Source organism: Crocuta crocuta, unplaced genomic scaffold (assembly GCF_008692635.1).
Source record: "Crocuta crocuta isolate KB4526 unplaced genomic scaffold, BGI_CrCroc_1.0 scaffold138, whole genome shotgun sequence".
In the NCBI taxonomy this organism is placed as follows: domain Eukaryota; kingdom Metazoa; phylum Chordata; class Mammalia; order Carnivora; family Hyaenidae; genus Crocuta; species Crocuta crocuta.
The window spans coordinates 844,039-857,950 of NW_027532585.1; the positions used below are offsets into that span (position 1 = coordinate 844,039).

Genomic DNA, 13,912 nt, shown 5'->3' on the forward strand with positions numbered 1-13,912 from the left:
TTTCAGAAACGGGCGCCCCTAGCCCGCTGCCACCCTCGGTGCCGGAGGGAGCGCAGCGCGCCTGGGGCTAGGGGGCGAACTGGACCGACTTTTCCTCGCTCGCCGCCTGTTCAGCCGGCAGCAGCTCGGGGATGTCGAAAGCGCAAGCGAGTTGTAACTTGCGCGCTCATTCTTTTCGGCGCCCGGGCCGCGCCGGGGAGTCCGCCGCGGGCCCTGCGAGGCGCTGGCTCCCACTCTCGCGGCCACAGGGCCAGCCTCGGGGGTCCCGGCCGGGGGGCGCCGGGGNCTCCGAGCCCGCTCTGGCCAGACCTTTCTCCGGGGCCTGCCTTCCACTGGCCCGATTCAATAAAACCTACCCTTAAAAGCAAACCTGCTTTCACACTCGGGGCACCCATTATGTGTTTGGTGTGAAACGCTATCAACATTTAAAACCCCATTGTCCCTCCGGTCCCAAATCCCTGTAAATCTTCCACTGGCCGCGACTCATTTTCATCTGAAAAGCCTGTTTAGTTTGAATAGAAAAGCAATCAGGCGCCCCTCTCCCTCTCCCTGGAATGTCAATTAAAATGCAGATTTTTCTGAGCTCTTTAGCGCCCCAAGAAGGGGGAGAAAAGCTGGGTAAATGAAAGAAATGCCACAATGAAACCGAGCTGGTGGGTTAGGAGTTCCCCGGAGCTGCTGCAAGTTCTCGCTGACTCGCAAGCGTTAACCAGGGGATGGATTGCGGTCCTGAGTCAGCCTGTATTTTTTTGAGATTTCAGAATGTTAAGCAACCCCCACCCAGATCTGACTCCTTGATAGCTCCCTCTATTACTTAGCTGGGAAGACCAGGGGAGCAGTAGGGAGGCTTTGAGCTGGGAGATAGGTCTGCCCCGTGGGGGTCCTGGGCATCCCAACCTTACCTGGCCCTGTTGACTTTCCTGATGTAAAATCTACCAGGAACAAAGCACCCAGGTGCTCAGCGTGATAACCGAGAAGCTCGAGTAAGGCGGGGCACTGTGTTGGTTTGCCTTCTTGAAGCCTTGGGAGGTGGGTGGGTTTGGGAATATTCTGGTAAATGGAGGAGCCCAGGACAAACCTGGTATAGGGACCACTTGCCAGCCAGGCTCTCTTGCTTGCCGCTTGGCCTGTGTTTGGGGGGCAGGTTTGTGCCGAGGTGAAAATGGACCAGGGGAGCGGGTGGCCATGAAGAGCCGTCCATCACAGGGAGGGTGACAGCACCTCCCGGCCCCGGGCTGAGAAGAGAGTTCCCTTTCAAGGGGAAAAATAAACACGCCGGGGCTTTCACTGAGGCTCAGACTCCAGGAAGGATTATGGTATTGAAGGCAGGAAGCCGGGATTGTGGCCGCCAGCGGCATGCTGGGCCTGTGTTCCCAACACCGAGCCTCGGGACCTAATTATCCTGCCTAGGAGGTCCTTCCACACTGGTGAGGAGTTGTGCAAACCTGCTGCCTTAGGCCTCCGCCTTCCAGAGATTTGGGTAGGGGGCGGCCCAGGGCCCCAGACCTGGTAATGCCTGAGAATTCAAGTTTCTGGTGCAAGCTGATGGCATGAATGAACGGTCGGAGATTTAGCTGAGGTCCCAGACCAGCTTTCTCTGCCAGGAGCAAAGGCAGCCCCTCTGGGCCTGGACAGGTGGGTATGAGGCCAGGGAGGCAGCCTGGGGGAAAGTCTATGATTTGAGGTTGTTTGTGAAGTTGTGTCAGAGGCAGAAAATTCCCATGCATTCTGGAAATGTTTAGTAAATCAATGAGCGTGCTTGTGTACTTTCCTCCCCCGTGTGTAGAAATAGATATGGAGTTATCTTTTGAGGCTCGTAACTTCAAGAGGAAAGAAAAGTCAGGGGAAAAGAAAACATCCTTCAAGCAATCTGAAAATCGAGGGTGTGTTCACACGCACACGCTTTCCTTGCTTTTTGCTGTGAATCACACCGTTTCGCATGTGCTTTCTCTGCAGCAGAGAATTTCTTTTTTCCTTCTCGGGAAATGGTGTACCATTCTCTTTTCCCATTTTAATCCTCAGTCAAGGCTGAAAGGAATAATTCTTCTGATGTAGCTTTGGAGGGGCTCAGGGCGTGTTGAAATCTGATGGTATAATTTGAAACATCGAGTTGGCATGCGAAAAGCCCAGGGCTTAGAGAGTTTTATATTAAAGCTCTCACCCCCCCATCCTTAAAATGTGGCTCATTTATAGAGTTTATGGAATCTGATTGTTTCACATTTTCTCAAGTTTGTGCATTTCGGTTCCACACTTCGTGACTGAGGATAATGAACACATTTCAAGTCATTCGGAATATTTAGGCTTGGAAAGTTCTCTTTGCTTTTGGGTCAAATGGGTGAACTGAGGCAGTCAGTTGAACACCCCCTGTAACTTCTCTGAAGTTTCAGCCAATAGCTTAGTGTATTGAACGTCATTGGCCCAATCACATATCATGACAGTAATTTACACGTCACCGTCATCGTTCATAAACACCTGCATTATTCCTCAGAGTTTGCGTCTGCTCTGTTCCTTAACCCGCTCTGTGTGGGTTGAAGACATTTATGAGGCCGGGGCTGCCAGTAGTCACAGCGGAAGGGGATTCAGGCTTTGAATCTCTTTTTTGTGGATCAGCTGCTGTGAATGTATTGCAGTTCCGTTCATTCTTCGTAAGTGGCCGCCTGGAGAAAGATTGAAATACATTTCTGCACTGGGAAATGAATCCTGACAAGTGTAAACTGGTGGGGATTTTTGGTAGCCTTCCTGGGGTCCCGTGTATTTTGCTGATCTCCTTTCTTCCTAAGAACTGCAGTTGAGGGTGGGGCCAGCCGCTCAGCCGCAGCCCCAGAAATAAGTCTGCGAGCAGATGCCGCCACGACCCAGCTGCCTGAAGCCCAGTTGGCCTAAGAGAAGTTAACAAGGCCGGTTATGCCAACCTGAGCATTCTTAACTCGCTTTTGTAGTTGCCCTTCAAACAAAGGTCACGTTGCTTCTGCTCTTTGAGGGCAGTCAAGGTGACCGTGGCTGGCAGAAGACAGTGCACGCTGCCCCAAAGGGGCCGCCTGGATCCCTGTCCCGTAGCTGCTCTTCTCCCTCTGTTTCTCCAAAGTATGCTTTTTAAAGATCAGCCCACCCGGCTCTGTGGACCAGGCTGGTGGAAACGCCTGGGGCTCTGAGGTGGGGCCGGACGCAAGGCATTTGCAGATCGTGAAAAGGAACCCTTGGAGCATATATTTGGGAGAGGCCAAGACACTCTTAGCCCGCTTGGGGTTTCAGCGCCTTGGCATTGGGGAGGATTTCACTGACTTCGCCGAATCTCTCTCCCCTAGAGGCTGCAGCAGCTGCAGAGACAGCAGCAGGACGAGCCGCGGCTGCTGCAGCACCTTGGCTCCGGAGCCCACCGCAGGCTGGAGGCGTCGCGGGCGGTCCATGCGCGCAGAGGTGTGCAGATGGGAGTAACGTCCACGTGCAGATATGGAAGAGCTCGGGGGATTGGCACTGCCGCGCCCGTGGTCAGCTGGGGTCGCTTCCTCTGCCTGGTCGTGGTCACCATGGCAACCCTGGCCCTGGCCCGGCCCTCCTTCAATTTAGTTGAGGATTCCACGTTAGAGCCCGAAGGTACGTTCTTTCACTTCATTCTCAGGGTACCCAAGTTTGTTTGGGGGGGGGGCGTTTGTCTAGGGGAGGCCGCACCAAGGTCAAGGCCTGTTTTAGCATCCGCTGCCGTTGCATTGGAGGTGAGGCTCTGAGAGCCAGGAGAGTGGGCTCTCTGCTTCCCCCTCCCCGCCCCCACCCCCACGTCAGAGATCTCGAGAGAAGGTTGCCTGCACTGACCCTGCAGGCAGGATGGTACAGTTCGGTGGTTTCTGGGTGTGTGCGTTTCTCTGCTCTGGGCGTGAGGGAGACGGCCTGCTCTTCACCCCTCTCGGGAGGGAGCGCGTGGAGGTGAAGTCCACGTCTACAGCTTCCAGCAGGAGCGGTCTTACCGGAGGGAGAGTCTTGCTTATGATGTAAGGAATTGCTATTTTCTGACAAAAGGAGCCACTAAGGGAAATTGCCAGTATCTGAAATGCTGACATTTTATGTTCCTTGTCTAAGAAAAAAAACAAACTTCTGAAGTTCAGCACAGAGATGTTAGGCACATTAGTGGTTTGTGGGTTTTGTGTTTTGTTTTTTGGCCATTGTAGTTCATCATACCTCAGCAGTACATCACGGAAGCTGTAGACTGTGCTGTAGGTGAACTTGAAAGTGAAGGTACCCGGCTGTCTCCCTCATGCCTGAGAACTTCCAGACCGAACCAGGCCACACGCACTGGCGTTCCAGCTTTGGAAATTTCATTTTCAAGGCATAAAGCCAGTTGGTGAACACTTCGGTGGGGCTGAATCACTCAGCGGGACAGGGTTGGAATCTTCTTCCCTGGGTCCTTCTGAGACGACGGTAGCCAAGCCTCCCCTTGCTGCGGCATTGAGATCTGTCATCAGCAGGGAATATTGGGAGCTGAGTTAGTTTTTGCGTGGTAATCCGAGAATAAGACAGCAGATCCCAGCACTCATCGCCACTTAATGAACCTGTTTGCTGAGAGCCCACCTGGTGCTTGCTAAGCCTTGGGGGCCGCCGTGGTCCCCAGCGGTCTGGGGTCAGCTCAGCTGTTCTGGAAGAACACCCTGCACCGCAGGCTGGAGGGGGCCAGAGAGCCGGTCGGGACAGCACAGGAGGGAGGGCCGAGGGAGGGGGCTCCCCATGAGGCCCCGTGCAGATTGTAAGAGGATGAATAAGGGCAACTGTTTCTCTAAAACAGCTGGAGGCCTGTTTTAAGGGAGGCCGTCAGGCACCGGCCAGAGTGAGGCCGGTGCCCTGTGTCATGCAGAGGCATGGAGGCTTCGTGCAAACAGGTGCACTGACGTCGCAGTGGCCTCCGCGTCTCCGGGAGGGGAGTCTGGTGAGAGTGTGTGTCTGCGACACTTAACGGGCTCCAGCCCTGGTGATGATGGCACTGCCTCCTTGTGATCCGTGCTGTGACGGAAGCATGCATGGGATTTGCAGAGGTGATGCCCTTTTTAAAGGGCTTCATGTGAGAGAAAAGGTTCCTGGCTTCTGAAAGTCATGCCTGTTCTGTGATTTTGCTAATAATTACAGTCGATGTGTTCCTAATTGCTGGTTTCCCCTGGAGTGCGCGGCTCAGCGCTCACTGACCCTCCTGAGCCGGGATTTCCTACGCGGTGAGCCCAGGAAGGGCCCAGGTTAGGGAAAAACTGTCATTTTTCATATGGACTTTCAGGGCAGCCTTATTGGGAGCATATCACAACATAGAAAGTGTAAGATGGTCTTGGAGGACTTGTTTTATCATATTTAATTACCAGAGAAAGTTTAAAATGTGCAGGAAGTAAGAGGTGGGGGCGGAGAGGGGAAGAAACTGGACAGCAGTGAGCTTACTCGCAGTGGTTCTTGTGTGAAAAACTTGTATCCAACAATGTGTGTGTTGTTGAAGGCAGGTCTTCCTAAGCTGGGGTCTGTGGATGCACTTGGGGATGGCGGAGGTGTTTGTGAATTCCCTCAACTTGTAGGAAGTACTTTGCATATGTCATTGTATGCATTTTTCTGGGTTCACAGCTCCCATGAGGTTTGCGTCCAGGATTGTGAGAGGTTTAAATGGAAGGTGCAAAGCTGCAAAGAAATGGCTTTGGAAAAGCATACAACCCCCTCCCCCCACACACCTCAGTTTCCCTTCCTGTCATCTGACGGTTTGAGAAGATGACCTCTAAGGTCTTTGTTAATATTAAGTGGATGCTGATGTCCTCTGGAGCCTTCTGGAAACTTGCCTCAAAAGGTCGTCAGGAGATTTCAGTGTCCCTGGGAGCAGGGAGCAGTGTAGCACCCGGCCCGGCATCTCGTAAGCACTCACGACCTGTTCTCATACGTGTTCGCGATGAGACGGGCACACGTGTCTGCTCTGTTCTGTGCCTGTTGTCTGTCACAAGGTCAGGAAATGTGGAGGATTTGGGGGATAGTGGGGAAGAACGTCGCTCTCTGATGGAGAAGGTCCTTCGGGGCTCCAGGCAGCTGTGTTTGGTTGCTGTAGGGTCTGTGCTGGCCTGTTCTGTAAGTACATGCCCTGGCCTGGTCTGTCAGTACCGTATCGACAATTGATTTGTGTTCTTTCGTTGCCAGAGTTTTGCTTTTGCGTCTGAGGTTATTAGCAAGGCAGTCCGATTCTAGATGAAGACGGAGTTACTAACTGGAAGCAGACCGACCGACTGGGACAGCTCCAGTGTAGGGCATGGTCCTGCCCAAGTTGGGGGCTAGAGGGAGGGAGGATGGATGGGTGGGTGTGTGTCTGTCAGTTCCAGTGTGTCATCTGTGGTCAGTATAACTATAGCTTTGGTTAACAGAAGTTCAACCTTAACCTTCTGTTGCATAAGGCCTCATCTTGGAAGACTTCTTGGTTGTTAATTTGGAGGCTCAGATTAGATTATGTGCATTGGACTGGACCAGAGGAAGAATGTGTCTGGGCAAACTGTGACTAAGTGCCAGGAAGGAGCCTGAGACCAGAGAATCCTTTCCAATCTTCTTGGCTTTGTACAGTATTATCATATATCATCACATTGTATCATCTATCGTATATCATTTGTCTTCTGGACGCTATGAAATAGTAACAGGAGGGTTGGATCTACCCATCTGACTTAAGAAGAAAATAACCTCCAGGAGATATTAGTTAATATCCCAGGTTAAAAAAGAGTATTTTCAGTTGGTTATTTATTATTGTAGGGGAATGGCTGAAGGCTATAAGCTCAGCTATTGACTCAAAGGGGGCGAATCCTCAATGCCAAGTACTGTTCTGTTGATTAATATTCTAATTATTTAAAGTATAATCAAGCTTGATTATCCTGGGGAGGAGGTGACTCTTTCAAGTTTTTTTCTGACGTTTTGTCACCTACTCTGGTTAATTAAGTCATTGTTGACATTAATGATATCTTTGTTTACACCTTCCCAGTAGGAGCTAAAATAAAAGGGCTTTTCTAGCCCTAAACCCCTAATTACTTTCCCACCCTCCACAAAGTGTGATTCTGAAAAGCGACAACCTGGGAAGAAAGCAGTTTGCATTTTTTTTAAACCAATGTTTTGAGTAATCTTTTTTTAAAATTTAAAAAAAATTTTTTTTTGAGACAGAGACAGAGCACAGAGTAGGGGACGGGCAGAGAGAGAGGGAGACACAGAATCTGAAACAGGCTCCAGGCTCTGAGCTGTCAGCGCAGAGCCGGACGCGGGGCTCGAACCCACAAACCATGTGATCATGACCTGAGCCGAAGTCGGATGCTTAACTGACTGAGCCACCCAGGCGCCCCTTGAGCAACCTTCTAAGAGGTGATGCCGTCCGGGACCAATGTAGGGAGTTGGTCCCAGACTCAATAGCAGATCAGTGAATGAAGGATGCACATGGAAGTCAGATTTTTCCAGCATGGTTTAATTCCTTTGTTACAAGTATTGTAAATGCCATAATGTCAGCCATACGCATTTAATTGCAAGTTAAAAGAAAAAAAGAATATATCCGCATACCAAGAGTGAATGATTTCAAATAATCTTCTGTTTTGTATTATCTGCATCTTTGTTCCTCAATGCGAGTGTTAATATTTAAGAGTTGACTGAACTCGAGAGTTAGCTTAGGAACAAGGACTTATTCCTGGTCTATTCAACCAAATGCAGGCTTATGCGGTTAAATACACAATGAAGTACACATTCTTTATTAGCATATAAAGTATTTCACAATTCGTAGACAAAGAACCGGGCTAAACATTACTCGGAGAGCAAAAATCGGGCAGGCCGAGTGGATTGGTGTTTGTGTAGCTCTCCATCCTCGCCCCCTCTGATCCGAATACAGTGTGTGTGTGTTTTGCCTGTTTGTTTTAGCCAGTCAAGACGCTGAGGACTTTCTAGGGGACAAGCCAACCAAAAGTGGTTCTTTCAAGTCCTTCCGACCCATTTGAGGGTGAGAATTCAGATAACCAGAGCAATCCAATATGAGATGTTTCCAATATCGGACCTAATGAATAATTACGTGGTTATGAAATACCTAGGGTAGTGTTTAAACAGGAAAAGTCTTGCTCAATGTTCACATTCTCACCAAAAAGTATCTGGTAGCCCTTCAGCATGCAGTCTGTTGTTTGGGTGTTTGCTTTATCCAGGGTGGTTGTTAAAAGGCAACCACCCTTTTTCATCGGAGTCTGGCTTAATTTTCCATTGCCACGAACGCCGTGTGATTGTGCTCTTTCAAGGAGACTGTGGGAAATTGGTTTTGGGGCGCCAGGTAGGAAATGCAGCCGATCTGCTCCTTTCCCACTTGGATTCGTAGCACGGTGACTGGCCTTGGCAGGCAGTTCAGAAATTATTTTTTTGAAAGTTTCTCAGGCCATCCCACCAAGGATTCCGAACCAGTGGGTTTTATGCCACTGTGCAGAAATGCCCGGGGTCTTTATCGTTTGTGTTCCTTAAGGAATAAATGACTTTAGCCTTAGGTTTTGTATTCTTTCTGTCCATTTGCCATATGGGCTTTGTGGTATTTCCCAGCTTCCCTGTGCCCCATATGCTTCTGACTTGCCTTTTTAGCATGGTTCCTTTTAACCGATGGTGACTGTGTTCAAGGCTGTATGGGCTGAACCTTCGGCCTTAGCTGAAGAGCTGTTAATATTTCAGCATCATTGTATCTAAGGTGAACAAACCCTAAAAACATAGTTTTGACTTGTTAGAGGCTCTTGGACGTGAGATTTTATTATGTAAAAATATTTTTTTCCTCTTTTTTTTTTTTTAAGTTTATTTATTTTGAGGGAGAGCTATTGAGCTTGAGCAGGGGAGGGGCAGAGAGAGGCAGAGACAGAATCCCAAGCAGGCCCCATGCCATCACCGAAGAGCCTGATGGGGCGCTCGAACTCGTGAACCGCGAGATCATGACCTGAGCTGAGATCAAGAGTTGGACACTTAACTGACTGACCCAGGCACCCCAAGATTTGTTTTTTTAATTTTTATTTACTTCTTTATTTTTTTTTTAAAGTAAGCTCTGCATCCAACGTGAGTCTTGAACTCATGACCCCAAGATCAAAAGTCACATGGTCTACAGACTAAGCCCGCTTAAGGGCCTTGGACTTGAGATTTTTAAAGCTATGTAGAACTCATGTTCCATTTTGAGGAAAACGTTTATCACACAAAGCTTAAGGCTTTCTGGCAGCCATCACATCCACAGACTGGCCACCTCCTTCTTGCTTACCTAGGTAGACAGACTTACAATGACCCAGCTGGTTCAGCTCTGGCCTTCTCAAATTAGGGAATGTATAAAGAGGAGGCAAGAAAAGGAGCCGGAGGCCAGGCTCTTTAAAGAAATCTGGTTGACCAAGCTGCTGGCCACTTGACTGTAATGATTCTGTATGTCTTGGAGAAGCCACCTTCTGCAATTAACAAAGATAACACTTTTTGCAAGTTTCCCACCCCCCTCTTTCTTGCTCTGAACTGTGACTGCCACTCTTGAAAAGCGCATGATAGACGGGTGTCTGGTGGCCTGCTCGGTTGCTCAAGCCTCTGACTCTTAATTCTGGCTCAGGTCAAGATCTCATGGTTGGTGGGATCAAGCCCCACACCGGTCTCTGCTCTGACAGCACGGAACCTACTTGAGATTCTCTCTCTGTCCGTCTCCTCTGCCCCTCTCCTACTCATGCTCCCCTCCTCAAAATAAATAATAAACATTTTTTAAAGATGCCTTTTTAAAAGGGAATGATAGAAAATCCAAAATGGTAGCCACGTCAATGGTATGTGGTGCTTACGAGCTTTCATGGGGTTCATTTATAGGATTTCAAGTTTTTACTGCTTCTATATTCATACAAAAGGATATTTCAACATTAGGACAGACTGTGGTTGTCCTTGAAGGGTGTGTGTCCTGTAAAAGCTGTAGGTTTTCAGTAATTTTGGTTTTGGGAAACTTGCGCCGTGATGGAGTTGTGAGACGTTGGGTGTGAACTGTTGTCATTTATTCTACTTCGGAATACATAAGTAATTACGCCCCGTTCTGGACTTTTGCCACTTCATGTGAATATTGAGAATTTCAGATTCTTTTTGTACTGAGTCAGGGAGCTAAGCTGTGGAATAGTCTTTCCTTTAACCCCTTGTCCAACTAGAGAATGGTAAATTCCAAGTCCTGGGCGGATGGAATGCACATATACGGAATTTCAGGTTATGGTGAACGTGTTTTATGAGGAGGTCAAAACCCAGCTTAGAAGGAAAGTTCTGATATATTTAGGATTGAGGACAAGGGACGTATTTATTTGTATGATTTATAGATCACCTTTCCTGGAAAAGAAAGAACTTCATTCTGGGCTCTGACACCGACCAACTCTACATAAATTGTCATGGTCATTTCCTCCCCCTAGAACCCCTCCTTTGTCCTTATATGTGGTCTCTTTTTACACATGACTGTTCACTGTTAAGGTTTTCCACTCCTGACCAGTCATAATGTTTTAAAAATACATCGACATCATAAAGGCCAGTTTTGTGTGTTGGGTGGGGAGCAGGGTGGGAGGGGCTATAAAATGAAAATAAAGATCTCAGCGGTGACAAGTTTAGGGTTTAAGCTTTTTTGAAAGCCCTCAAATTTCAGATTCTTAGTTGACAGTGAGATTGCCCTTTAGGAAGGAGTGTGGCTGCCTGTAAAGGCCTCCCTCCTTGTCCGCCACGAATCCTGGGTTTCCGCCGAACGTGTGGCATTCTTGGCTGATAGAGGCAGGTGCACAGTTGAATCTGTATCCTAAACGTTTTAGACGTTTCAAACTTAAAATCACACAAATCTTGAAAAGACCAAATATCCCCTAAAAAAGTAACTTGAATCTTTATCTGAACCCGTAAAAATGAGATAATTTTTAATGTTTATTTATTTTTTAGAGAGGGAGCATGAGCAGGCGAGGGGCGGAGAGAGAGAGGAAGACAGGATTTGAAGTGGGCTCTGGGCTGAGAGCAGAGAGCCTGATGTGGGGCTCAAACCCACAAACTGAGGGATCATGACCTGAGCCAGAGTCAGACGCTTAGCCACCCAGGCACTCTGAATAAAGTAATTTTGAATGGCATGTGATGTGCTGTCTCGGGACAGACTCACAGAAGGAACTTGGCCTTGGGCTTAGGCAAGTCCGACTTGAATCACTGCCCTGACTTGAATCACTGCCCTATCTATTGGTGCTGTGACTTTGGATAAGGTTGATAATCTCTTTGAGACTGCCTTTCTTTATCTGAAACAGGGCTGATAATATATATGTGAAGGGGGGGGGATGTGAATATGAAGCAAATGGGTGTAGAGCTCTCTCCCCATTCCCATCCCTACTTCCTTGTCAGTGTAAAAACCTGATACAGGATTTAAAACCCATATTTCAGGGGAACCTGGGTGGCTCAGTCGGTTAAGTATCCGACTCTTGATCTCAGCTCAGGTCTTGATCTCAGGGTTGTGAGTTCAAGCCCTGCATTGGGCTCTTGTGGGTGTGAACCCGCCTTAAAAAAATAAAAAAGATAACCAACATTTCAGGTATATTTACCCTACAATGTACAACTATAGATCTTCAGATGAGAGGCGTTTACATTAACAAAGAGTGCTGTAGGCCCTGTTCATCCAGCCCTCTTTATTGTCTTGGGCCTTTTTGTAAGTTTAGACTTAAGAAATGTGATCATCTTGCTGCGTGCAGTCCAAATGGTTCGGGGCTGACCTATTTTCCCCGTTGAAAAAATTCGGTCGCAGCTTTGTGATAATTGTAGGACACGCACTTCATGGAGAGCAATATATTTTGGCAGGGAAGGAGTTTTCTGTTTGAGGCTTCCAAAGGATTGCCGTTAGGCCCTGTGAAGAAGGATGCAGACAGGGCTGGGGTGGGATGCAGTGCAGCATGCTCTGCTTCTGTCCAGGCCAGTGAGGAGCAAGTTAGGGTGCTCCCTGCCAAGTTTGCCTTTAGTGACCCCCTTGGGCAGCCTGCTGGGTGTTCCTACGTGCACAGGTAGCTGGGCTTCCAGAATTTATGGAAGGGAAAGAAATTGTTAGGGACCCACCCTCGGGGGTGGGGGGAGCCAAGCAATTGTTTGCATGTTACATCCCTGTGGGGTTGCTTGATTGGACCAGCGGGCTGTGAGAGGGCGTGGCCAGCGTGGATGTGTGCTTGGATTCATAGTTTTATAGCCAGTTCCTTGAGAGGGTGAGGATGAAGATGATAGTGGTAACTTTCATTACCATTTGTTGAGTGCTTGCCCTGTGTCAGACACCGCCCCGGACACCTTGACATATATCATCTCTAATCTTTTTTTCCCGCGTTTTATTGAGATGTGATAGACTTACAGCACGGCGCAAGTATAAGGTATACGGCAGGATGATTTGATTTACGTAGATCAGGAAATGATTATCATGCGAAGTTTAATACCCACCACCTCCTACAGATGCAAAAAAAAAAAATGACAAAGGAAAAATATTTTTCCTTGTGATGAGAACTCTTAGGATCTATTCCCTGGAAAACTTTCACATATACCACACAGGCACGGTGATTATAGTCATCATGTTGTGAATTGCATCCCTAGAACTGTTTTTTTTTTTTATTTTAAGTTTATTTATTTATTTTGAGAGACAGAGAGCGTGAGCAGGGGAGGGGCAGAGAGAGAGAGGGAGAGAGGAAGAGAGGGAATCCCAAGCAGTTGCTCAGCATGGGCCCCAATGTGGGGTTCAGTTTCACCACTATGAGACATGACCTGAGCCGAAATCAAGAATCAGATGCTTAACCGAGCCACCTGGGTGCCCCAGCCTAGTACTTGTTTATGTCACCACAAAAAGAAGTTTGTGCTTTTTGATCACCTTCCTGCAGCTCCCCTCCCCCCATCTCTAATCTTAATAATCCAGCTGACCCCCAGGTAGTCAAGTTCCCATTTTAATGGACGAGACTCTTGCCTGAGACCCTTGGAGATGAAATGTTTCCTCCAAGACTCCACAGTGGGCGTGGGCCCCATCCTTTGGGTGAATTTATTGTTATAACAAAGATTTATCAGTTGATCCCTTTTTTTTTTCCCTGAGCTGGAAGGTCCTGTGTGGCATATGGTATAATGGCCCCATCATTCTTTCCTAAATATGTCATTTGACTATTAAACATGTAAGGACACTGCTGATTGAGTCTCTCTCTTCCCCACCTACCCACACCTATTTTCCTAAAGCTATTTGAAGAAAAGTCATGGGCAGTAAAACCACTCCAATAATTACCACTTGGTGATTCTCCTCGAATGGCCTCCGGTGATAGGCAGCTTCTTAGAAGTAGCCAACCCTTTTGCTGCCCAGGAGACTGGAGGGAGATGGCCTTGAGTTCCAGTTGGTGACCCAGGCTAAGTCACGGCAGGAGTTAGGGCAGGCGGGGCTGGCTGGCCTGGTATTTGCCCATTTGCTCAGAAGCAAACTCAACGGAGCAGGAGCGGGGCCATCCCGATTTTCCTTGTCCCAGATACTTCTGGCCCTTCGCCCTGGCACTGCTAAGTGGTTGTCACTTTAATAGTTCGTCAGACTTTTCTTCAGCATGTCTGATTTTCAGTTGGGTCAAGGCCTGCCTGAGCAGACGGTTGTACCTGGGGCTCCTACCACCTAGTCCTGGAAATGACAGATCGCTGCCTGGCCCTTTACGATGTCCGGAACAAAAGTGGGGAACAGAGAAAACATCTTAAGAATGGAAGGGCAGAAGCAACAATCCCCACACCTCCTTGTGAGTAGGAGGGGGCATCCTAAGGGGAAGAGGAAGCTGGGGGAGTAGAGCCATTTTGAAAGCAAATGAAGTTTATTTTGGGTGGTTAAAAAAAAAAAGGTGGTTTCTGAGTGGAGCTTGCTAGACGTGAAGGTAATAGGGGCTGGGTTTAGTCCACTGGACTTTGCACTGAACTTGCACGGAGAATGCAGAAC

General features: G+C 48.4%; 1 protein-coding gene across 1 annotated transcript in view; it reads left to right on the plus strand.

Moving 5' to 3' along the window:
- The first annotated feature begins 1,533 nt into the window (after positions 1–1,533).
- Positions 1,534–13,912, plus strand: part of FGFR2 (fibroblast growth factor receptor 2) — a 104,797-nt gene continuing 92,418 nt past the window's right edge. The window contains exons 1-2 of the mRNA XM_077779456.1: positions 1,534–1,635; positions 3,306–3,594. Coding sequence (XP_077635582.1) covers positions 3,426–3,594 — 169 coding nt within the window. The 5' untranslated portion in view covers positions 1,534–1,635; positions 3,306–3,425. The remainder of the gene's footprint in view (positions 1,636–3,305; positions 3,595–13,912) is intronic.